Below are 27084 nucleotides of genomic sequence, written 5' to 3'. Positions count from 1 at the left end.
GTGGCTTCCAGAGAAGGGCTGAGTCAGTGCTTGCTAAAACTATTAGATGGAAATGGCCTGAGGAACACAGTAAGGCAGGTATCAAATAGGCATCACCTCAACCCATGAACCTGTATTATCATGACTGTAAGTAGGACAGACAGACTATGTCTTCTTATCTGATGCAAGAGAATAGACCTATGAAGTATATACTTGCCAAAAAGAACAGAACATTTTAATCAAAGCTATCCTAGATACAATAACAAGTTCATAGGAAACAGGATATATGAGCGGCTTCAAGGTTACTGTCTACTAAATCTAGACTGTGGAAAACACAACAACCGACCCACTTTCTTAAACAAATACACAGCCCCCAAAAGAAACAAACAACAGCAGAAGCACAGAGAGGGAACAGTTGAAGATCAAAACACTTGAGAAACACCCCAAGCACATGTATCCTGTGGGCCCTACTTTGATCTGAGTCAAACAAGTCACCTGTAAAGTAACAATGCTGAGACCACTGTGGGCAGAAGAATCCCGACTGGACTTTCAGAGGATAATGAAGAAATTCTAGTGGTTATGGAGTTGTGCAATTAACCCAAACGCAAGTGGTTTGACTCCAGCAGCTTCTCTTTTGGGAAAAGATGGGCAATTTTTTTTCCATGCTATTTATAGCCCGGAAAACCCAATGGAGGGTCAAGTATGAGTTGATTCAATGGTGAGCTAATCATTGGTAACCCTAACCCTAACCCAACCTAACTCAATGATGATGGGAGGAGAGAGGAGAAGGAGAGGATGAGAGAGAGGGAGTGAAAAGGGAAGGGGGAGAGAAAGAGGAAAGGGGGGAGAGGAGGAGAGGAAGAGCAGAGGGAAAGAGGAGGAGATAATAATAAGATAATCTTGTTGAATGTGTGATGATGGTAGAATGATTGTTTCTCTCTATTAGATACTCTGAAATTAACTAATACAATGGGGATTGCTTTAAAATACAATCAGGAAAAAAAGGATGTTTGAAATAAGAATGACATCATGTTGTTAACTATTAAAGCCTGATAGTATTTCATGATACTTATGCCCTATTCTTTTATGTCTACTTGGAAATTTCAGTGATGCAAGACTATTTATGTTTTCAATTAAAATGAAAGAAAAGTGGGAGAAAGCAGTGGCCCCAGTGATCCCGAGAGGAGAGCTCCACACCCCAAAGGCTGAGGGAGAGGCAGCCCTATGTGTGTGATGCACAGCTTTTGTGAGGAGTCATATTTTGGCGGAAAACACACTAAAGCTTTTGATGAGGTGAGACACACAATTCAGGTAGTAAGAACGAAGCAATTACATGTTTTTATGGGGTTTTATCATAAACTGAAATGGAAGGGGAAATGCTTGGTGACGAACTGATGTCCAGGACAGGTGCGTATAAAAGCACTGGCTCAGAGGAGAGGGCATGGACTTGAAGAGGTTTCTGGCCACACAAAGCCTCCATTCTCGCCCCATGTTCTGCTACAGGATCTCTGGCCAGCGCTGGTGCAGCGTCCCCACCCGCCCTGCCACCACCATTTGTTCCTCTGACAAATGCTGCCGAGGTGGGGTCGGCCTGCCCAGCACCTGTCGACATGAGATCAGCCTCCTCCAGCGGACCCGCCGTGACCTCCGTTCCCTGCCCAGCTGCAAACTGGACACTTACGTGCCGTCCTACTGGCTGCTCAATTCCAGGCACCGAACGCCCAGACTGACAGGGATGTGCCTGACCACACGCACCCAGCCGTGCTGCAGGGTCTCCTGCAGGCCCTGCTGCTGACCGTGGAGTCTGGGGAGCCCCAGGGATGCGCCACGCCGTGCCTGCGCATGTCACACCATGCCTACAGGCGCCACACCACGCCAGCATGCGCCACGCTGTGCCTCTGTGCTGTCTTGGCTCCAACAATCGCTGCTGCCCAAGTCACTGCCTCACGTGTAAGGACTTCTGAATAGGCTTGGAACTGTCCACTCTCGGCTCCTTCCTGTACTTTTCCACATTCCTGCGGGGTCTGCTGTCAGGGGCCACCAAGCTGTCTACAGCTCACAGAGACTCTCTGAACAACAGCTCTGAACCCTGTCTACCTTGTACGACCCTCACAAGCTCTGACATGCTCAAGCCCACTGTTACTGTATCAACCTGTCTTGTTAGGGGTCTGGGGGTTGGCAACCTCTCTGGTGCGGGCTATTTTTCTGCTTTGTGATATATAATTATCAGTCAATAAATTGCATTTTTATGGCATAAAAAACATAAAAGTAATGAGGCTGAGAAGGCATTTGCCAAATGCTATTTTCTAGTCTCTGGTTCCTCTCCTTTATTAAAAACTTAAGTTCATTCTTTTCCATTTCTCCTTTAACTTCTTTCTGCCCCTATCCTCTTACGATTTCCGCTCAGAGAGTCCTCTCTAATTGATTTTGTTTCTCTCAGTACCCTGCTGGGTCCATGAGCATGGCGTCTCTGGTCTGCACTTCAGGGAGGGTCATGGCCCAAGGCCCCAGTGCTCTGTAATCTATTGCTGCATCTGTCCCATCTCCACCCTGCACAGGTCGGTCCCAGCCTGTGACAAAATATCAAGAATGCTAAGGACCATGCTGTAAGACATGGGGCCGCTCTGACAGCAGGTTTTGGTAGAGACGACCGTCCAACGCCCCTTTAAAGCCCCAGGGCAGCCTGAATAGGTTTCTCCCTCCCTCTTCCTTCACCTTGACTCAGACTTGCACTGTAGTCTGGGGGCTTTTTGACTGCTGGGCTGCCCAATTTCCTTACTCACTCTCCTCAAAATCTCTCAGATGGCTAGTCCATCTGACAATCCAGACTAATGCAATCCTGTTCCCAAAACGATCCCAAGAAGAAAAGTTTAGGCTTAAAGTTTCAGCAGATGGGTGGGTGTTCACAAACGTCCCTCATGTGTTCTGTTGGTCTGGTTTCATTTCTTGCCCAAGTTGGAGTTTCCACCTGCCAACTAGAAACTTCTGTTTGGCTGTCACTGCTGGTTACGTCCCATTATCCATCCTCCCTTATTTCAGATGGTAAAGGAACCTCAATTTTTTAACCAGCCACCAGATTATTCCAAAGACTCTATTTCCAAGTATTCTTTACATCTTAGTGGGTTCATGAGATAAAGTCTGGCCTATGGGCCAGATAACAGAGGCAATGAAGGTGCAACACCTGGGTTACCTCCCGTAAAGGGAAGTGGTATGTCTTCCTTCTTTTCCCCTCTTACTCCCTCCTGGCTCTCATGTAGATGTGGAAGTGCATGCAGTTTCACTCACAGGATGAGACAACAAACAAGATGGAAAAAGTCTGGGCACCTGATAACGCTGCAGAGAAGAGCTCTCATATTAGTTTGAATTTTTGTGTAGGAAGAAATAGAATTTATGCACATATCGTGGCTTTGCTCACAATAGCAAAGAGTTGGAAACAACCTAAGTGCCCATCAACACACGAATGGATAGAGAAGCTGTGGTATATTCCCATAATGGAATATTATGCTGCATTGAAAAACAAGAAACTCATGCAATATTATTCAAAATGGGTGACCCTGGAGGACATTATGCTGAGTGAGGTATCTCAGTCACAAAAGGACAAATACTGCATAGTGCCACTGTTGTAGAATGGGACTGGCATCAGGGTTGGTGGGGGAAGACTGAGAAAGATGGGATAAATTATGTACACTGCATTGAAACAGATGAGGAGAGAACTGTTTAAAAGGGATATGTAATTAGGTATTATTATCATGTATCATGGCAGGAGTCCAGAATGAAAGCCGCATAGTGGAGTGGACTTGGGGGGAGGGATTGTATAACAATGAAAGAATTTTTCTTTTACTTTTCAAAAGAAGAGTGTACTGGGGGGAAGGGGTGGGCAGGGAGAAAAGTGCAACAATGAATGGAAATTCAAAGATTCTGTAAACTTTCATTAAAATTAATAATAATAAAAAAGGGGGAAATACCCTCCCCAAGCCACAACAGATCTGGACAAAATAAAAATTTTAGTAACATAAAAAAAATAGAAGTAGAATTCCCCCTTCTTAAGTCACTATCAGATTTCTGCCATAGCAACTGAGCCTACAGCCTAACACCCTGTAGGTCTAATATTATATGTCAACATGGCCATGATTCTTGTGGTTACGTGCTGTCGAACTGCTTGTGACTCATAGTAACCCTGTGTACAACAGCTCTGAACGCTGCGCTATCTTGAGCCAGTATTGCCATCTCCCACACACCTAATCCCATTACCCCGTCACTGAGTCAATCCATCCCATCCAGGGTCTTCCTCTCCTGTGCTGTCCCTTCACCCTTCCAAGCCTCTAAGGACCTTCTCTCCTGGCAACGTGTCCAAAGTATGTGAAATGGAGCTTCAAAATCCTTGCCTCACAGAGCAGCTTGGTTTTACCCTCTCCAAGCCAGTCCTGTTCGCTCTCTTGGCAGTCCATGATATGTTTAATACTCTTCTCCATCATCCAAGGCATTGATTCTTCTTCTGTCATCCTTAGTCATGGTCTAGCTCTTTGATGCAGAGCAAATAACTGCATAATTGCAAAGACCGTGGCTTATAATGTGATTTAGCCTGAATGCTGTAAATTCTAACCTTATAACATTACTGGGGCCAGATTTGGTTCTGTAAAGACACAGTCAGCCTTCTCTGATAAAGGCGAAGTCTCCTTGGGGGTGTCACCTGCATGACATTTACATTTGGACTTTCTGGCGAAGCTGGGAGCTTTTGTTCAATCCTACGTCTGGCTATCTCTGGCCTTGCCAGCCTCTGAAGCCTGCAGAGCAAGCTCAGCGTCTGCAGGGTGCTGTGATTCTGCACTCTGACAATCACGTGGGATTCGTCTGCCTTTGTTGCAAGGAGTCTCTGAAGCCAGCAGCCTGAGACACTGCCTGCCTATTCATCAAGTGGATTCATTATCCTCCCCAGATACCTCTCTGAGGTCTGACATAGAGACCTGGGACTTGCTCTCTGTGGTCTGACATACAGACCTGGGACTTGCCAGCCTCTACAAGCACATGAGCCCTTTCCTTGAAGGGTATTCATATTTATCTATCCCTGTCTCCCCCCCAAGCACAGTTTATTACCTCCCATCTTCCCCAGTAAGCCAACTCTCTACACTATAATCTTTCTCAAAAGCTCGATTATTCTATGTTCTCAGTTTTAATATCTACGTGTCCTTTTCTTCCAACCAAATCTGTTATTATATGCTTTTTTAAAAAAAAAATCCTACATTTATTGAGGTAACTTACATACCAAAAAACTTTTTAAAGAATGTAGGCTGACAAATCTATGCAGTTGCTTCACTACAATCACAATTAAAATATAATAATTTTTATTATCCCAAAAAGTTCCCTTGAGCCTCTTTGCAGTCAAATCTCTTTCTCCTACCTCAGGCACTACTGTCTTCTGTCTCTGTGGTTTTTCTTTCTCTTTAACATTGTATAAGTGGACACATGCAGTCTGTAGTCTTTTTATGTCTCGCTTCTTTGACTATTCATACATGTTACTTGTATGAGTCATATTTTGTTCTTTTTTTATTACTGAGTGCTGTTTCATGGTGTGGATAGATGATTTAGTTATTCATTCAACTTGATGGACATTTAGATTGTTTTCAGTTTGGGGCCATGATGAAGAAAGCTGCTATGAACATGCCTTCTCTTCAGTAAATATCTCAAAGTGGGCCTGCTGAGTTGAATTATTTGTTGTTTTCTTAATATTCTCTATTCTTCATTCATAATCTTCTTCATTCTCACTCTCTATCCCACTTCAACACTCACAATGCGAGATCTTCATCAGCTTCAGACTGGACCCACAGCTCACCTTTCAGGTTTTCAGAGACTACCCAACCTTCTCCCACAGGCGGATTTGAACCACACACCTTTGTGCTGACAGCACACTTCCTTACTGCTAAGCCACCAGAGCTCCCTATCATACAATTATAGTTTACAAAGTGTAAAGAAATTAGTAACTCTGCCATTAGTCTTGATGTTGACCAAGATGCCTTAATACCATAAGCTCTACGGGGCAGGCAGGCTCCCTGAGTCCAAGTCTCCACGCCAACCCTCCTGTTTCATCGCTCCTGCTAACAAACTCATTCTACTTCCTTATAGCTGCACCAAACTATCTCTGCTTGGCTCTCAAAGTGCCTGCTATAACCACACCTTTGTTGGGGAGCTAGTCTTATTCTTCACTCTCCTCTCACTCCTGTCAGCCTGCATTCCACCAGAAAGCCAGTCATAGAGGTCCTTAGCTCTGCATGAACTGTTTCCTCTGACTAACAGTCATCTCCCTCCCTGCATCGTGTCACCCTTCAGGGTTCAGGCAAGGGTCCTCACAGTAATCTCATGTCATTCTTGAAGCCAAGACAGACACGTTCCCACACTCTTCTCCAACTGTTTCTTGGATGAAGAGCTACTTTCTACAACAACTGTGTCAGTTTCAAGGTGGAGGATTCAGTTTATTTGCATTTCTGCTCTATGTCCTGGATACAGCACACAGCTGGTCCAAGCACTTGGGCATGAATGTTAATTGGGGCATTCTGCTTTCCCCCTTTTATACCCCTGAGCTCTGGTGGCCTAGTGGTAAGAAGCTGCACTGCAATCCAAAGGCATACAGTTTGAATTCACCAGCTGCTCTGTGGGAGAAAAATGGGTAATCTCCTCCCATGCAATTAATTGCCTCTGAAAACCTACTGGAGGGTTGGCTATGGGTCAGTTCTGACTTCATGGTATACAACAACAACAACCACCACCGTGCCTATGAGTTCCGTTTATAGGAAATTCAAATCGTCTATTTAGAAAATGCATCACGTCCCCTTTTTTCCCTATTTTTCAAAATTTTCTTCTTTGTTTAGCAAAGTCAGAAAATGTTTGAGTGCTAAACAAGTAACACTTATTCAGGGGTATACACACATCCTCTCCAGCGCCAGGCTTTCCAATCTCCCTTCCTGAAGGATACCTGTGGAATGCTAAGAATTGGCTTCATTCAGTGTGGGGAGAAAGAGAATACAAACCTTGTCTGTAGAAATTACAGTTCCTAAAGTCTAAATGACGGGGGGGGAAAATGCCTGAAAGATGACCAGAAGACACTCCCTAAATGAGGCCTGCTTTATACTTCCCAAAAAAATAAACCTGCAATTTGCAAGCAAAGATGACATATGAGACATTACAGTCTGTCACAGTCATATACAAACAATCCTAACTTGTAGGACCCTCTGTTCTAATAAGGCAACTACTTATCTGAGATCCCAGGGCAAGAGATTCTCTGGTTCACACTCTCCCCCCAGCAAATAGAAATGTTGTTTTAGTAGTTAAGTTTTCAAATATAAATTTGGTTTTAGTAGTTGGGCCTGGAGGTTGAAAAAGATGGGCATCTCTACTTAAGCATGCATGCAACATTAAAAGCGAGCATATTTTTAAGTGATTTTTTTTAAATTAAAGAGTGCCTTGATAGCCTAGTGGGTAAGGCATTGTGATACCAGCCCAAGGTACGAAGTGTGAATCCAGTAACTGCTCCAAGGAAGAAAGCTGGGAGAACTCACCCCTTGTGATTTACAGTCTCTGAAAAACTCCTGGAGGGGTCAGCTATGTGTCAGTTCCAACTCAGTGGCACATTAAAGAGGCAAAGGAATGTGAAAATTTATCTCGTCATGGAGACAAGCATTAGCTGGAGTCATCTCACCAACTCCGTGACTGTACGTTGCAGGTGTCCGCTCAACAATGTCGCAAATGCGTGCTGCTCACTGATGTCTGCGCACCCTAGGAAGGGGGCACTGGCAGCAGAGGTGAAAGCAGTATCTGGCTCTTTAAGAACGACCTTGGCTCAGTGGCCCCCACCAGACTAGTGTGCATATGTTCAATGCTATTTCATGAGAGTGTCACCAACAAAGAAAAATGACTCAAAACAAGGGTAGGGCTAAGAGGACAGTGGAGTTAATGGACCTTTAGGCTGCAAAACAACAAAACAAAAACCCAACTCTAAAAGGATTTGTTTCAAGTTTGAGAAACCATAAGTGATATCAAAATGGTAAATACAGATTTGTTTCCTAAAATTAGAGTAGTAGAATAGAGAATGAGCATGTAAAGTTCACAAAATATAAATATAAGACGAATAAAAACAAGTCATTCAACATCAGGTCTGGGGTGAGACTGAAAAAAATGTGCATATTAATGTATACTGCATCGAAACAGATGAGGGAGAGAACAGTTTAAAAGCGATATATGATCGGGTATTATGGTTATGACAAGAGTCCAGAATGAAGATTGCATAGTGGAATGTACTGGTGGGGCGAGATTATACACCAATGAAGGAATTTTTCTTTTACTTTTCAAAGAGAAGAGCAAACTGGGGGAGGGCGAGGAGGGGCATGGAGAAAAATACAACAATGAATGAATGGAAATCCAAAGTCTCTGTAAATGTTCATTAAAATTAATAAAATAAAATAAAAAAAAATCAACAAAACAAGTCATTCAAACAGCTCAAGAAGTTTCTTATTAAGAAACAAGAAGTTGAATAAAGGTCTAACAAACTTTAGAAAATGTCACAGATGCTTAAAATGTGATTTAGGGGGGCACTGTCAGACATCTGCAGTGACCTGAAGCAAAGCTTTCCTCTTCCCGGGGAGTGGACACTCTGAAAATGAAAATGCTCAACTCCTCAGAGCTGTACGCTTTAACAATCTCTTTTAAAAGCAAAGTCCATTTTGGTTACGCTTTCTCCTGGTGGATTCCAGTGCTTGTTTTCAGCACAGCTGGATGGCAATTTAAAGTAAACTGTCTGCAAAAACTCCTGGGATACTGTTTTAGCACCAAGATATAATTAAGTTTTGGAAAAGGTTATGCACGGAAGGATTTTAGTGGTTTGCGTCAAGCTCCTGAGACTAACGATTTGCCTTGAGGCACTGGAAAATGAAGCGTTAAGGCTGGAAACGGCACCTGGGAGGGGCTGACCAGATGCTGGCACGAGTTCACGTTAAGCTCAGTGACACCAGGCAGTCACTTCATGCACCTGTACTTCCCCTTCCACATCTGTGAAATAGAGCAGGAGATGGACAGAAGATACCATCTCTCAACTCCCAAGGCATAATCTAGTATTGTGAGAAGAAAACATAGGCAATTTTTTAAGTTCTAATAGAGCAGGGTTCAAGGCTCTTGTACATAGGGTCACTATGAGTCACAAGTGACTCAATGGCACATAACAATAACAACAACTACAGCAGCAGCATCGTATTTGGATATTTGATTTTGTCATTTACTTGATTTTGAATAGAATTCTATTGAGTGTTTTCAGAAATGTCAATGACTGCTCTCACCAATCCCATGTTGCCCTCTCACAGTCACAGGAGGGAATGTACCCCATCAGCTCCATGAAGCGGAGGTGCTAGGTCCCCAGCTTTGGCCTCCACAGTTCATTTTCCACCTAGGGTGCTCATTCACCCTCTTCCCCTAGCCAACTATCTGTTCTCCAAACTCCACTTCAATCCACATCCCTTCCACATGGTCTTTTCCACGCTTCCATTCCTCCTGGATCACCAGGCACCTCTGAGACTGGCACACTGAAAAGTGATAAATGCTGTTTGTATGAGTCAATGGGCAATCTCCTCCCGTGAGATTAACTGCCTCTGAAAACCCGCTAGCGGGTCAGCTATGGGCCACTTACAACTTGATGGTACAACAACAACAATGAGTCATCTGCAGTGTTAAATATAATAAAGTCATTACTCTAAGGTTATTTTTTAAAGTGACAGATAGAACTAACAAATCAAATGGGGTTTGGAGTCTATTCTGTATCTGACAACATTTTCAACTGAATGGGAATCAAATACAAAGGGTGTGTGTATGTGTGTGTGTGTGTGTCCAAGCAGACGATCTGTTCCATTGTTTCCTTGGCAGACTGTGCTGGCATGATATAGATGGTGTGTTACTCTGTGAAAGGGAGGGACCACTTCCATCTGGCATATCTCTGGACACTATCATCAGAAATATTCAACTGGAATTAAAAGGTTCTTTTTAAAAAAATGAAATCACCTGGCTTTGGCTTCTACACCAACAATCTTCCATCTGGCAAAAATCTAGCAGCCTTAAACGAGGCTTCCTCAGAGGGTCCAGTTCCGTCATCCAAGAATTCAAGATCTTGACTCTTCCCTCTTCACTGTCCCTATCTCTTACCCTGAAAGACCCAACAACACAAGCACCATACTAATGCATCCTGGACACATTCCTCTTCCTCTAACCTAGAACGTCTCCTGGCCCTGATTAACAGCACTGATTCATACTCGTAATGACAACTTCAGGGCTCTGCAAGATTCAGAAGGATCCTGACTCAGCCCATCCAATAATGTAATCATCAACTCTGTATGGAAAGAGAAGAGATCCTGGAGAAGCAAACACCATGGCGCAGGACAGGGCAAGGTCCTGTCTGTTCATAGGGTTGCTATGAGCTACAGTCAACAATGCCTACCAACCACAGCACCAATGATTGAAAAGGAAAACATAACATAGGAGGCCTTACACTTCTTGACCTCAAAAATCTACTGTACAGTCACAGAGCTCCAAACCGCTTGGCACCAGTACAGCAACAGATAGATAGACCAATGGAACAGAGCTGATGATTAAGAAATAAAGCTGCCAGAATGGATTGCATCTCAATGTTAAGAAGACAAAGATTCTTATCACTGGACCTACAGGTAACATGAACCACAGCTATCTGTACAACATTCTCTGTAGGTTGGAAACAACATCTGATGTATTTATAATCTCCAGACCGACATCCTTGCTCTTCAGCACTCAGGCAGTAGGACTTTCCCAATGCAACTTGTCTTTTGATTTCCTGACTGCTGGTGTTAAGAGTGCTGATTTTGGATCCAAGAAAGCTGATATTGTTAACAATTTCAATCTCTTCTGCATCTTTTATGACGTTACCAATTAGCTTGGTGGTGAGAAATAGTTTTTTTCTTGCTGTTGAGATGTAATCCACATGGAAGATTACAGTCCTTGACTTTCTGCAGCAAATGCTTAATGTCCTCAGTTTCAGCAGATGAGGCCGTGTCGGCTGCATAATGTAGGTTGTTGATGAGTTTTCCTCCAATCCGCATTCCTCCTCATAAAGTCCAGCTCCTGAATGATCTGATCTGTTCTGTGTACAGATCAAAAAGGAATGGATACAAGGTGTGTACCCCTGACATACTCTTTTCCTGGCTTTGAACCATGTAGTGTTTTCTTGCTCTGTTCTGACGACTGCTTCCTGGTCTAAGTATAGGTTTCACATGAGCACAATCTGGGATTCCCATTCTTCTCAAGGCTAGCCACAATCTGCTGTGATCCACACAGTCAAATGCCTCTGCATACCCAAATAACACAAAAATAGACACTGAAATTCACTAAGCTTATAAAAGCTCTGGTGGCATAATGGTTTAGTACTCATCTGCTATCCAAAACGTCACAGGTTTGAATTCATCAGTCACTCTATAAGAGAAAGACCTTATGATCTACTCTGGTAAAGATCCAGCCTAGGGAAGCCCACGGAGAAGTTCCAATCTGTCACCTGGGATGAGGGGATGATGTTCCTTAGAACCAACTCAGTAAAACACAATAAGAAAAACAAGGAAAATGAAGACATCTCTCCCGCCCCTGGCCTTTTTTTGATCAATATTGAGGAGTGGTTTTTGAAGCCAGACTAGGTTCTAAAATCTGGCTTCTCTACTCATTGGCTGAGTGACTTTGGTCAAGCTACTCAAACACTCAGGCCTCAGTTTGCTCACCTGTAAAGTGAAGTATAAGACTAGCACTTCTCTCAGGGAGCTGCTGTGACGCTAACATGATTTATGGCTTGTAATGACTGAGAGGAGTCCCTGAGGAGCACAAATGGCTAACTAGTCAGCAAAGGTTCCTTAGTCAAACATATAGAGAGGCGCTTCTGAATTAAGTAAGGTCTGGCAGTCTGCGCCCCCAAAAGTCACAGCTTTAAAAAGCCTACAGGATGCAACTCGAATCTGCCCATGTGTGGTCACTGTAAGGTTGAATCATCAACTCCACCGCAACGACTGTCAACAAAGCATTTAGTGTAGTGCTGTACCTGGCACATAAGAACCACTCGTAAATGTCAGCTCCAACACAAAGGAGGAAGCCGCCCCCAAGAATGGCCCCACAAACCTTCAGGTGAGGTAACATACCTTAACTTTGGCATTCTCTATCAAATGCTGAGCCATGGATTTTATCAAAATATCAAAGAAAAACCAGGAATACTGAAAGAAGAGACAAAGGAGGGCTTCAGTAAGAGAAAAATAAAATAAGGTGAGAAACACACTTTAGAGGCTAACAATGTTACTGATCCGAAACTGGGGTGACCATATAACTTTCAGTAACATACTATCTTTGAAAGCAGGAGTGGCATCCACTTCCTTAACAACATGCCTCTGGAAACTCTATGAACTTTGAAAAATGACAACAGTTACAGAAAGGCTTCAGGCCTTTTGTTCACAGGGTCACTATGAGCTGTGTTCAACTCGATGACAATCAACAACAGCAAATTATCAGCTCAAGTGGTGTCCGGCAGACATTGTGCCTTCATATGCTGAATGTATTTCGTTCCACTGGACACCTGAGTGCATACACTGAATGTGGACACATGGACACTCAATCCAACCAGAGGGTCTGTTATTTGAAGCTTAGGCACCACCTTGCCTCCTGGGTGGTTCTGTTGCCTGGTGACACCTGTCATTGTTATCTGTTTCCTGCAGTATATTTCAATACAATGGCTTATTCAGATGCAAAACAGGAGAAAAAGTTCTGAACACAGTATTTTCTTTTCTTTTTAAGCTCCTATCTCAAGATCCAGGAATCAAACTTGGACCTGGAGAACTGACTCTGCTGTCCCTTGCCAGGGGAAGTGCAGAGAGTCTCCTAAAAGTATACAAAAGGGGTGGAGTAATAAGTCTCTGGAATTCTAATTTTCCTTAATCAGCTTCAATACTGCAGACCACACTGGCCCTCCCAGCGTACCTTCAGAAGCTTGTTGCTGGTGAGGAAATCAGCAGAAGGCTTGAGAATGGTGGTCATGGACTTGGCAAGTTCTTCATGTACTGTCTTATATTCGGAAGCAACATACGGCTCAGCCTTGTAAGCATACTTTCAAGAGAAGAGAAAGATGCTTTAATGTGCTTGTTTTCAAAGCTTTACTCAAAGATCAAAGCCAGGGATAATATTTCATGGGTGGGAGGGGGAGGTATGGCAATGGAAGGCAGGAGGGGTGATCATGACATGACAGAAAAAAGAGGGACCCATGAACTCTTCAAGATATTGAATCACAGGTCTCAGATCAGTGGTCGCCCAGCCCTGTAACTCCTTCTCTAAGAAAGACTTTATGGGAATGGGACATATGAAATGCAGTAACAGACATCCTGAAGAACCCAATTTAAAAAACTAATATAAAACTAACATACTTACAAGCCATAAAGGTATCTAAATCCTACAAGAACTTGGGTGACATTTTAAAAGTTTTCAGTTTGTGGCATAGGGGGGAAAAAAACCTTGAGATTTATCATAAGGACATTTCTTCCTATTCCATACAGCTATCTAGTTTGACAATGTCGGAACTAATCTTCCTATCTCAGAATAAGCAGCTTTATTAGGAATTTCAGATGGGAAAAAGGAAAATATACCAGTGGCCTAGTCAAGAGTCTTACATAAAATTTGTTTTAAATGTCAATGTGATTAGGGTCATATTATGTGCAAAACACACTGAAAGAAACATAGTTAAAAGAATGAAGGAGATAAACTAATGACTTCCCCTCTTTAGACATCTATTCATACTGGCTATGAGGAAGAGAAGAGAAAATATAGGCATTAAGTTTTAACTACATCCCAAAATAGCGAGACTAAAAAAAGACCCCCAAAAAAACCTGAGAAGAAAAATCCGAGAGCCACAGATTCAAATGACCAGGACAGTTTCTTTTACATACCTTTACATATGACCTCAAATGGCTCTCCAGTCCTTCCTCATGGCACTGGGCAACAACATGAATAATGACCCTACACACCACAGGGATGAATAAAGCAATGAGTAATAATGTGAACATGGACACATTTCATTATCAGAGTAGAACAAGGATGAAGCTACTGGCTCCACGAAGGAAACAGAGAACTAGATGTGGTCCTCTGTATGGGATCCAAAGCAATTCCTCAGGTCTCGTGCACGACACGTACCAGCACCGCAGGTGTGCATGACAGCGCTCCAGATATGGATAGATTGAAAGAGCAGAAGCACAGCCATCCGTCTGTCTGCCTGCCTTACCGTGTCACGTTGACCGCAACTTCCTCCTGGGTGGCCCTGGTGAGGACGCGGAACAGCTGGTTTAAGATGGTGGGGAGGAAGGCAATCATCACGTGGCCTTCCATCGCGTGAAGACTCTACGGGGACAGAAGGGGGAGGAAGTTCCCATTGTCTTTAGAAAGCACACCCGTCCAGAGCCATTCCCACTTGGTTTCAAATGAAAATGGACAAATTCCATCTGAAATGAATGAAAGGCCATGGTAGGTACATAAAGGGCCCTAAAGATTTCTTTATTCCAATCTCCTAAACCTGTAAACAGGATCCACAGAGGCAGAGAGCTCTGGTGGCCTAGTAGTAAGGAGCTGTGATGCCATCCAAAGGCACATGGTTCAAATCCACCAGCTGCTCTGTGACAGAAAGATGGTAAATCAATTCCTGTGTGATTTATAGGCTCTGAAAACCCACTGGGGGGGTTAGCAATGAGTTGGTTCTGACCTGACAACATGTAAGAATAACAACAGCGTTGTTGTTAAGTGCTATAGAGTTGTAGATGACTCATAGTGACCCTATGAATGAAAGAACTGAACACTTGTATAACTTTCATCGTTTCTCCAAGTTCATAGAGTTTCTGGAGGCAAGCTTTTTGGAAGTGGATGCCATTCCTGCTTTCAAGCTTGTTTTAATCAGGAAGCTCCACCAAACCCTGTCCACCATGGGTAACCATTATCATATTTGACACATCAGTGTCACAGTGTTTAGCATCAGAGCAACCACGAGTTACCTCTGTACAGCAAATGGACAGACCAGTGCTATACCACTTAGAAGAATGTTTGACCAAAAACAATTAAAACCAGGCCTTAGGGAAAAATGCATGGGGCAAAGATGAACCCAAGAATAATACTATTCTCAAGTGGTACTATTACTGCTTCTAGGACTGTTGTTGTTGTTGTGTGCCATCAAGTGAGAACAGACCCACAGCTGACCTTTCAGAGGCAGTAACTGCATGGGAGGAGATTGCTTATCCTTCTCCCACAGAGCAGCTAGTGGAGTTGAACTGTGAGCCTCAGGGATTAAAGCACAGGTTCTTATCACTAGTCCACCAGAGCTTACTATTAATGTCTATCATTAATAGCCATAATGTCTCACACCCAGGCAAGAACTTCTTTATAGAGGTTTTTAAGGGACAAAAAGAAATTAAAACTCAACCTATCCCAAAAAATGGTTACTTCTTTAGAATTTCTACTTAAGCGAGCAGTGCTTGGGTTCTTAAAAGCTTGCCAACTTTTAACCCAAAATATAGTAACTGATCTCTATTCACCTGGAACAACAAGGGAATAACACGCACTGGTAAAAAACAGTAGACTATAGGTCCAAGCGCCTCTGTGACATCCTGTCTCCTTTTCCATGAGACCAGAAGAAATAGATGGTGCCCTGCCACCACCACTGAACATTGTTTTCAAGTACCCAAGAGATGATCCTGATCAAGAGAAGGAAAACTGAAACACAACTTCAAATTCTCCTGGAAACCAGACTAATTGTATCCACTGAGACTCACTGAACCCCCAAATAAGAAAAATAAGGTAAAATCTTGAACCAAAACTATTCAATAAAGTCATTTTGTGTTCAATAACAGTTTAGCTTCACGGACAATGAATGTCGTCCTTGAGCACTGATTTCTTAACAATTTCTATGGGACTAAATTGAGAGTAATAACATGAAAGCAAAGATGAGAACTTTCGGGGGCTGAGGGTCCAAGTTAACAACATAAGCAGGGATGGTGAGAATAGTGGCACAACGTGCAGCCTCTATCACTGATCTGTACATGTGAAAAATGTTAAGTGGTGTATGTATTCACCAAAAGCAAAGTTAAGTACAAAGAGTGATTACTAAGAAATCCATCTGTTACCTTAAGATACTTTACAAGTTCGTTCCCTAAGGCCTGGGCACCAGATTCGGTTTTCTGACAGTACTGGAAAAAATTATGTAAATGCTGATCCTAAAAAAAAAAAAAAAAAAAAAAGAAACATTATTAACATGCATATTTTTTGTTAGATTATGAAACTGGTAACATAGAAATAACACCAAAAATCTGGAAAGATCCATCAACAAATGAGGAAAATTTGAGAAATGTTACTTATGTTAGGTATTTCATTTTATCAGCATATATTAATACTTTAGAGATACTTTCTTAAAAAAGAATGGAAAAAAGAAACAAAGTACAAAAGTATATTGACAGCGTACATCAGTTAGAATTTGGTCACAAAACAATGTGGACGCTCACTGAGAGAGAAATCATGGCTCATTCTAACAGGTTAGAGCTGTACCTGAGTGTACACTGTGGAAACCAGGTGAGTTGACACTTTCAACAGTGGCTTGCCTCCATCAACCCATTTAATTTCTGGACCATAATGCTGAAAGAAAAAAAAAGGCAGAAAAACCCCCATCACTACAAATTTGCTATCTCAGCTTCAGACATGATCTCCTCCATGTTCAGACCACCAATTATTTGGAATATTTTATGTATACACAATATAAGTCTAAACTTGACATGCTTAAATGCATACAAACAGTAAAAGGTTGTTCAAAACAAAACGCATTTTTTTCTCATCTACAAATATAAACCTAAATAACTTGAGATGGCTCAAAGAAGTAAAAATTAACAAACTTACTGAAGACATTTGAGTGACATCACGGTTTAATGAATTAGGATGGTGCCCTAACGGACTACCATATGAATGAAAAAGTTAGCTACTAGACTTATAAAATGCTGAAAGAAAATTCCTAGTCCTAGGAATAAAATATAGGAAGATGATTCCTAACCCTCATTATCTTTATTTGAGCATGGCATGGCTATCTGAGAGACAGACTTCCACTTCATGCATTATATCCCAGTGTTTATTTCCCTGCTTGCACCCTGCAAGTCCAAGCCTTATGAAATATGCAAACTACAACTTTGGTGATAACTGCTCACAGCATTGCCTTTCAAAAGTCTAAGTGAATCTGAGAAGTAACTAAAACTATAATATTGGGACTAGCAAACATGCTATGTAGTTTGCTTGGGATTTTTTGGTAAGAGCATTGGTGGGTGAGAGTACGTGCTATCTAGTTCTTCTGAAAGAACTGTGAAAAGGCAATTTTAACACCCACTTACCCTGCCCATCCCCAGCTCCTGGTAGCCAAGATAGCCAGATGGAAGATTGACTGACACGGGGATGTGCTGCTCGCTGGTCACCACCCTTCCATCTTTCAGAAGAGGAAGCCAGGAATATCCAACTGTTGAGAACAAAGAACAACAAAAATAAAACATAATTTTATGTGAATGAAAATTTAAGAGGAAAAAGTACATCACTCAGAGTAAGATATTAACCAGGTCTTTGCAGAACAATGTCAATATGTTGTTTGCCCTGTTTGGGATAAGAGTTCTAAAATGATCTTTAATAAAAAGCTACACAGGAAATCAATGCGTGGGCTCTTCTTCACCCATCAGCCAAAGGGTACAGAGAAAGAACTTAATATGAACACAATTATAAAAACCAGAGGAAGAAAGCGTTCCAGACCTTGCGTTTCGACCACATCCTTCTTCTTTGTGCTTCCTTTACTTGAATTATCACAGCTGACGTGGAAAAACGTGAACAGCAAGTGGTGCTTTTCATGCAGCTGGGTGGGTAATTCTATCTTAATCTGCATGGAAGACCAAATAACAATCTTTTTGGTATGAAACAATTTCAAAAAAGTTTTAAGGGAGAGCAGTGATGCAACATGTCACCCAATAAACCATAAACATGCATTTGTTCTCCAGAAAGATCGTAACATTTAGATTCTAAGCCATTTGAGATTGTAAATTGGGCTAAGGGGGGGAATAAAAGTGGATTCTTAATGGATGAGAGATGAGAAGAGGATTAGTGACTATTTCAACATTAAGAGAAATACTCTGGGAGCTCTGATGGCCTAATGTAAGGTGCTGCACTGCCAAAGCAAAGGTTCAAATCTACCAGCTGCTCAGCAGGAGAAAGATGGGCAATCTCTGCCCGTGTGATTTACAGCCTCTGAAACCCTGCTGGAGGGTCAGCAGCAACAGTCACTAAACAAATACTAGAATACAGACATCAGAAACCACCACTTTAACTTAAGCTAGCTAAGATCTTAAAGAAAAAACAAAAACCACAAACCAAAAACAAAAACCCAGCATGCTGTAGTCACATAGTTTTCGAATAAGTTTTTTTTTGTCCCTTTTTTTTAATGTCAAAGTTCAAGTTTAATAGAACTACTTGGAATTAAATTGGATCCTTCCAGCCGTGTGGTTCACTTTTATTTTCCACATGAAATATCCTGAATTTTTTTTTAATAATTTTAATGAGCATTTACAGAGATTTTGATTTCCATTCATTCATTGCTGCATGTCTCTCCCCGCTCAGCCCTCCTCCCCGAGTTCACTCCTCTCTTTCAAAAGTAAAAGTTTTAATAAGTTGCTTTAATATTTCTATATAAGTCAAGTCAATGGTAAAAAAGGAAGAGTCCCAGAACCAACAAAAATAATTACACTAAGAATTTAAAAGTAAATTTGTATTCGAATTTTGTAAATAAACGAGCAGGAAAAAAAAAGAAGAAATGTATCAGAACACTAAATAAATTTGGTAGTAAAGATGACTATGTTTGGGAGTATAGCTTTTTCTTTTCTATATTACCTGCATTTTCCAAATTCTTTTTACAATGAATACGTTACTTTTATAATCAGACAAGCAATACAGGAATCAAATCAGTATTTAGTTCTATCACTATAACTGGAGTGTCTTTTACATATTATTTTACCAAGCAAACAACTCAGGGTCATCCTTCAAGCTAGTGGGGCTGTTCGTTTCCGCTTGAGATCATCACTCACCTCATCATAGAATTCTGGGTTTTGGTGGTGGTGTAAAACGGCGGCAAAGGCGCTTCTCATGAACACTGGCCCACCAGGTCGGCCATAAATGCACTAAAAGAGAAGTCAGCAGAGAGAAACACTAGTGTTCAACAAGGAAGACTCCAAACTAGAACTGTTCAAAGAAGAAGGCGTGACAACAAAATAAGTTTAACACATCCACTCTAGAGTTTTGGTTTTTTTAAATGATTCTGATTGCCAGAAGAGGCTCCGGTCTGTAAGCTTCTTCACAGCTGGGCATAGAGCCTCTAAGCTCATCCTCAAGCCCTCCAACTCCCTCCCACTCTAGCCTTGGAGCGCTCTGCCCCCAGTCACTTTCACATCCCCAGATCTTTGATTATGCAACTCTTTTATTTTAAAGACCTTCCTTCTATCTGCACCAGGCCAGGCAAACTCACATAGCAAGACGTGTCTGATCTTTCTCAGTGTTACCAGACCAGAAAAGAGCACTTACTAATAATGTCTTATATGTGTTCCCTTAGCAATTTTTGTGTACCCTCCTTTCACAGTGATTCTTTTTTGTCCTAAAAAAACCCCACTTCATTGCAGTTCCATTCATGTTGCCAAAAGACTAATAAATTACATATCATTGTCTCATGACTGTCTTTTCCACCAAACTAAGTCCTTGAAGACAGAGGATAGAAACAGTATTTTATTCTTGTCTGCTTTGCAATCACTTTCTGTGTATCAGAGAGCTGGATGATGACTAGGGAGGATAGAAGGAGAACTGATGCCTTTGAGCTGTGGTGCTGGAGAAGAGTACTGAATAAACCATGGGCTGCTAGGAGAACAAACAGCTTTGTCCTAGAGAAGGTCAAACCATGCTGCTCCTTAGAGGCAAGGATTCTGAAGGTTCATCTGACATACTTTGGACATGTTGCAAGGAGCGACCAGTCCTTGGAGAAGGATATCATGCTTGGAGGGTGGAGGGACAGCGCAGGAGGGGAAGATCCTCTATAAGGTGGGCTGATTCAGTGACTGGGGTAATCGGGATGGGTGTGTCAGAGGCAGTGAGATTGGCACAGAACAGAGCAGGGTTCAGGGCTGTTGTACATAGGGTCGCTATGAGTCGCAGGCAAATCGATGGCACATAACAACTACAACAACAACTGCATTGTTGTACACTTCTCTCCTTTGATAGTCATTATCTTATCATTTACACTAAAGCCAGAGTTACTCTAGAGTTAGACTTTCTGGGCTTGACTCGTGAGTCTGCTAAATGTTAACATGTGACCCAGAATAAGTTGTTTTAACTCTATGCATCAATCTTCTCACTCAAAATACGTGAAGACTGACAAGCAGCTAATGCAAAAGTAGAAGGTCAGTGAAAGAGAGGAAGACCTTCAATGTAACGGACTGATACTATGACTGGAATAATCGGTTTGAGCACAGTGGATATCATGATAGCGGCACAGGATAAGACAAGGATGACTTCTGAAAAACAAGCTAGAAAACACTGTGGAGCACAGTTCTACCTGATACACATGACTGGTGACAGAGCGGTCCAAGGCTAGAACAGAAAGGAGTTGGAGGGCTTGAGGATGCGCTTAATGGCTCTATGCTCAGTTGTGAAGAAGTTAACGTTCATTGAAAAGACTTGAAGGCAACTGGTTTATTGTCAATCTTTCCTTATTACTGATAAAATATATAATTCCTAGGACCCTTCAAAATGCCTAGCTCATAATAACTGCACAATAAATATTAACTGAATTGAATACGAATAAGAAACTTTATCCTCAAAGAGTATACATCCCCACCCAATAACACAACAAAGCAGAAAACAAGGAGTAAGAACTTAATTATTCCATACAGTAATTCCTAGCACCCTGCATAATGCCTAGCTCACAGAAAGTGTGCAAGAAATATTAACTGAATTGATTACAAATAAGAAACTTCATCCTCAAAGAGTATAACAAAACAGTAAGAGTCAACAGGAATAAGAACTTGATTATTCCATATTCTTTAAGGTTCAGTACATGGGGTTATGTTACAAGCAACATTACCTATTTTTGTGTTGATGTCAATTAAAACATTCCTTTACTTGTACAATTCTAAAGTGTGAAATCCAAGTATGCACCTGAACATATATTAAAAAAACCAACCTTCAGAGGTTGAGCATCTTCTTCATCTGAATCTTTAAATTCAATGCCAACAGCAATGTTTCTAGCCTGCAGCAATATTTAAAGGGGAGGGTGGAGACAAAGTGAAAATCAACCCAAACGAACGATTTAAGTATTTAGTAAACAACACGGGAAATCAAATCCTAAGAGAGTTTGATATGAACAGTGAAACCCTATCCTTTGTACCCACCTTGGCAAAAGACTTTTGACTGTCGTATTTCAAGTACTTAGGATACACATAAAGGTGATTGTTGTAGATGGTATAAGGCTGGGTGTGTTTTGGTATGCAGGGCACAAATTCCTCCACTTCAAAGGTGATTGGAGTTTTAATACAGGTTTCAAAGTGCTTCATGGGAATGTATGATGAATTAACATAATCTGAAAAGACATCAAAATAAAACGTAAGTCAAAAGCCAGCCAAACAAAAATGTGTCCAATAAACTACACAGAATTTATACTTACTGGGCAGGTCTGAGGAAACATTATCAATTGTGATGTCTAGATTGCCTAAAATCACTGGAAGTTTAGCCATCTTCTCAGGCCTAAAAACAAAAGGTGAAGAAGGTAAGTAAGTTACGGCAGCCCTAACACATGAATTCTTGGGCAGCATTTACAGGGCAAATAAATGCAAATCATAAAGAGAATTTTAAATTTTATCACTCTTGCTGTTGTTAGGTGCTGCCAGGGAGTCTAATAAGAGACCATGTAACGAACTGGAGCCTTGTTACCAAAGAAAATCACAGTATTGTCATTTCAATATGTTATTTGAATAAAATGCTAACTCTAAGTTTAGCTTTGAAATCAGATGCATATTTTATGATTCTAGAAACTCTGGTGGCCGAGGGGTAAGGAGCGTATGGGTTGCCAACCCAAAGGCGTGTGATTCAATCTTCCTGCCCTGGCAGGAGAAGGCTGGGAGATCTCCTCCTGTGGGATTTAGTGCCTCTGAGAACCCAACGGAAGGTCGGCCATGGGTCAGGTCTGACTTGATGAAACACAACAAAAGCAGCACTTTTGAATATTTTAAGTGTTCAATGCCACATGTGGCGAGTGGCCACCAGGTTGGGCATCACAGGTCTAGATAATCAGTGTCAACAAAACTATTCTAGTTAAATATTCTTTTTTTTTTAAATTTTATTTTTAATTTTTTATTTTCTTATTTTTGTGTGAGTATACCGTCAAATCAGATCTGACTGGTACAGGAGGAGATTGTCCCTCCTTCCCCGGCAGAGCATCTGGTGGATTCGAACCATGCGCTTCTGGGATTGTAGTTGCAGCTCCTTACCACTAGGCCACCAGAGCTCCCCTTCTAGTTAAATATTCTTGAGCCATTTTATTACACATTTTTAGCTCTTTTGGAGTCATGGAAACAGAAACTTGGAAGTCATCTTAGATCTCAGTGTCTAGCAAAATACTCTGCACAGAACTAAGTGCACTGTGGATATTTATTTTTGTCTCTGGTCTAATTCAATGCAAGAATCTCTTCTCTGACATTCCTGACAAGCACTGTTGAGGCCTCAACTCCTCTTGACTAGTCACAAGGACCATCCCAGCACAGCCTTTCCATCTTCACACTGTCTTTCACACTAGAGAGAAACTTCCATCGGTCTAGGGTTCTGGGTACCATAAATACATAATTTATAAAATATAAATGAGATGTTTTCCTAGTTGAAAAATGCATTAAAGGAAGATGCATAAGATTTGAGAACAGAAGACTTCAGATGAGTCTAATAACTTTGTTTAAATAGTTGAAAACTGTTAAATAGAGAAAAAAAAATTGGTCTATTGGTGAATGGAATTTTCAGAGCTCAAGTTCCGCCACGTCTCACTGACAACATGGTGCTCAGAAGCCAACGTCTATGGAAACAGCATTCAGGAAATCAAATGGGGTGTTACACCTGGCAAATCTACTGCCAAAGACTTCTCTAAAGCACTGAAAACAAAGATGTTCCTTGAGGACTTAGATGCACCTGGCACAAGACACGCTGCAGATGTATTTGAAAGACAAATAGGAAAAATCAAAGAACTGATGTCTTTGAATGAAGTGTTGGTGAAAAATACCGAATACACTAACAACTGCCAGAAGAATGAACAATCTAATCCTGGAAAATGTACAGCCTGAATGCTGCCTGGGGCGAGGATGGTAAGACTGCACCTCAGGTACGCTGGGCACGCTGTCAGGAGGAATCGGCTCCTGGTTAAAGACATCACGGTCACTAAAGTAGGGGGCCAGCAAGAAAATGGGGTAGACCATCAATGGGACAGAATGACACAATGACTGTAGCAATGAGTCTACTCAAGTTACAACTGTGAGGATAACAGAAGAGTGAGAACACTCTGAGCGGGAAGTCGTCCACTTTTGACCAACATACTCTCCACTGTTAAAGCCACAGTACTATTAGTTTGGGGCATCTACACCAATTTAGTGACCTACTCATGAACAGTTTTTATATCTTTTTTAAAAAATGTTTTAATTTTATTATTTGTGTGTGTGTGTGTACCATCAAATCACATCTGACTGGTATAGGAGGAGATTGCCCCTCCTTCTCCAGCTCTGAGCATCTGGTGGATTTGAACCATGCACCTCTGGGATTGCAGTGCAGCTTCTTGCCACTAGGCCACCAGAGCTCGCCACAATTTTTAAATCTTACATAAGCGTTCCTAGTATCCCACATTGTCCCAACTTGTTTTTAAATAATTATGTTTTTTGGACCAAAGAAAATGATTTAGTAGTGTCTTTACAAAATTCCATCTTTTTATATTTTGGCCATTTCTACTTGGTCAAAATCTTTTTAATTCAAGATTTTATCATCTAACATATTAGGTCTTCCTATTAGCTTTGTGCCATGAAGACATTTCGTTCATACGTTATAGTCTCATAAAGGTCACTCATGAAGATGTTACATAAGATACTGGCAAGAGCAAGTGCTCTTTTAAAACACTAGAGATCCCTCTTCCAAACGGTTAGACATCATCTATCTTCAACTTGACTCCCACTCAGAGTGACTGCACAGGGCAGAGGCGAACTGCCCCACAGAGCTCCTGAGGTGGTAATCTTTATGGAAACAGACTGCCTCATTGCTCCTGCATGGAACATCTGGTGGATTTGAACTCCAGCCCTTTTGGTTAGTTCAAAACCTAACCACTGCACCACCAGCACTCCTTCTAGGCAGGTACTAGACAATTACTCTTGCTTCCTTTCATCTGGTTACTCTAGCTATCGCACAAGTGTCCTCATGTGTACGCAGCATTTTTCACTTGTTCAGAGGGTAATACAGTACATTCACTCTGTCAAAGACCACATTCATCTGTATGAGCTTGGTATCCCACAGTAAAGAAGAGATCATTAGGATGACTAGCTTATCCTAATGACTGCAATGTAATTCCTTACTATACTAGAAAACAGACCAGTAACTCGTGGCTTTTGGTAAGCCAACTATTTAACAACTTCTTTTAGGATGTAGCGTTGCTTGGATAATAAAAACTCAGTGGCTGACCGAATTAGTACTTACTTTTGTTCTCATCTTTGAAAAGTTGCTCCCTTCAGTGTTTCACTTCCCTTAGACATAACTGCATCTATTAAACAGTCACACATGTAGCGCCTCACTATACCTGGGAACACCAGTCATTTGAAACAGGAGTTCCTAAAATTCCCAAGCCCTTGCCTTCCTTATGCCTACAGGCTAGGCTGGCTATGTCCACTTCGCCTGGTGGTGTCGTGCATAGGGAGCTGTACTCCTAAACCACAGGCTGAATCTCTCTGGCTGTTCAAATCCACCATCAGTTCCAACGGGCAAAGATGGATACTCTCTTCCCATCCAATGTATTGTTTCAGAAACCTGCTGGAGGACCAGCTATGTATGAGCTGGTTCAACAACCACGAGCTTTAGAGTTTTGTCCATCCTAAGGACAACTTTTTCCCTCTCGTTTTCCTTTGTCTTTTGCCTGAAACTGGATTTAAATTAGCAATCCTGATCCCAAGAGTGTCAGGGGATACATTTTTTTTTTCTCTCATCAAATCTGAGATGGTATTTTTGAGAAAACAATGACAAAAGAAACAACAGCTTTGGATTCAATCTGTGTTCCCAGGGTACTAACATTATTCTCTATAAGAAAGAAAAGGGCCAGCGGGCGGCAGGGAGAGCTGTGCGTTTGGCCCCGGGCAGGTGGCAGGGTGAGCCCTGCGTTCAGCCCCCAGTCCTTGGATTGTACCATCCGACCCCTGGGTAGAAAAAACTGCCCAGGGTATACAGAGAATTTTATCGAGGCTAGTTTCTTCCACCTTCTCCCCCAGTACACCCATAAATAACACCTCCTAAGCCCTTCTATCTGTAACTTTCAAGTTTGTTCTCTCTAGATTTGCTCCCTTTTCTATAGGTAACCTTAAGACTGAATTTTACTCCACACCTGACCCCGAACCCAGTTCCAGAGATAAAAAGGAAATATAATGGCCAGTGAAGGAAGCAAAGGAGGATGGAGCCTCAGGGTTCAGTCAGCCATCCCCACTGGACCCACCTGGGAAAACACTTTGTAGTCCAGAGGGGAGTAAATATCAGGAAAACATCTTCTAACAGAACAAGAAGGCAAGCAGCTTCAACTCAAGACCACCAATAAGGTGATAAAGTGTGTTCCCTTTCCCCCTTCACATCAACGCCCCTGTTCAACATGAAGAAGCCAGAGAGTCTGCACCCAATTTCCAAATGAGAAACCCACAAGTGAAAAAGACAGTTTTTTTAATCACCAATGGACTATGCTTACCATTGCCCTGAATCATCTGGTCCCCAATGGGTCCTTTTCATTTCCTTCACCTGCTCCCTCCACCAACCTAATTGTACAGCATTGCAACTGCATCCCTGCAATTTTCATCCCTGCCCATCCTCACCCTTCTGCTCCCAACCCTCACCTCCATATATCCCCAACATGTTTTTCCCAATAAAATTAAATTTAAAAAAAAGAAAAGAAAAGTTAGAAGGGGGGGTGGGGAGCAATGTTGATGTTAAAAACTGAACAACAAAGTCAATGAAAAAGAAACACTCCATTTCCCTAACTCCATGGTGAAGAAAATAGTATAAGGGACCCTGGCACTGCTTTGGATTCTTACAGAGAAGGTTACAAGGTATCCTATTGCTCTGTGTATTCTGTGCCTTTGCATCTGATCCTTATTCTCAGTTTTGGGGGCTTTAACTAGCTGTCTGGAGCACTAAATCCGTGGTTAATGAGCACGACCACACCACACAGGGAAGCACACACTCAGCTTTCCTCTGAGTTCTGCTCTGAGAAAGTTCTTGCTCCTTGCTGCCCGGCTGTGCCTTTACACTCAGATCACCTGCAGATCATGACCCGAGAAAGCATCTAGGTGCCACTGAAGGGGTCAGAGCTCTGAGAACAGCTCTCTGAAGAGCCACTACAGGGCCGAATGCTGGGGATGAGGGGTGAGGGGCAGCTGGGTTTGGCAGGTTTCAATCTAACTAGCTTTGGGAGTAACTTCCATGCTCAGTGTATTTGAAAATGCCATTGTCTGTTTATTATGAATACAACAGCAAATGCCAGTTTAAAGAGTTCATGTAAAATCAAGGAAAACTATAAAATGGAAAATGAAAAATCACTCATATGTCTGTGCCTCAGAGACAACCATGATTATTAACACCTTGGTGTGTATATCTTACTAATTTTTTTTAAATTTTATTATTTTTGTGTGAGTGTACCGTCAAATCAGATCTCACTGGTACAGGAGGAGATTATCCCTCCTTCCCCGGCAGAGCATCTGGTGGATTCGAACCGTGCGCCTC

At 41.9% G+C, this 27084-nt stretch overlaps 1 protein-coding gene across 3 annotated transcripts in view; it reads right to left on the bottom strand.

The window, feature by feature from the left end:
* Positions 1-27084, bottom strand: part of DOCK9 (dedicator of cytokinesis 9) — a 407183-nt gene that overhangs the window by 92946 nt on the left and 287153 nt on the right. For all 3 annotated transcript variants that reach the window (XM_006879560.1, XM_006879558.1, XM_006879559.1), the window contains exons 16-27: positions 21758-21837; positions 21486-21673; positions 21278-21343; positions 19137-19229; positions 17815-17938; positions 17409-17530; positions 16582-16668; positions 16164-16253; positions 14279-14394; positions 13947-14016; positions 12988-13113; positions 12159-12230 (exon numbers count right to left, since the gene is read on the bottom strand). In XM_006879560.1, the coding sequence (XP_006879622.1) occupies positions 12159-12230; positions 12988-13113; positions 13947-14016; positions 14279-14394; positions 16164-16253; positions 16582-16668; positions 17409-17530; positions 17815-17938; positions 19137-19229; positions 21278-21343; positions 21486-21673; positions 21758-21837 (1234 nt within the window). The remainder of the gene's footprint in view (positions 1-12158; positions 12231-12987; positions 13114-13946; positions 14017-14278; positions 14395-16163; positions 16254-16581; positions 16669-17408; positions 17531-17814; positions 17939-19136; positions 19230-21277; positions 21344-21485; positions 21674-21757; positions 21838-27084) is intronic.

Source organism: Elephantulus edwardii, unplaced genomic scaffold, assembly GCF_000299155.1.
Source record: "Elephantulus edwardii isolate Elephantulus edwardi_28Jun2011 unplaced genomic scaffold, EleEdw1.0 scaffold00004, whole genome shotgun sequence".
NCBI lineage: Eukaryota > Metazoa > Chordata > Mammalia > Macroscelidea > Macroscelididae > Elephantulus > Elephantulus edwardii.
This window is presented reverse-complemented; position numbering and strand designations above follow the sequence as displayed.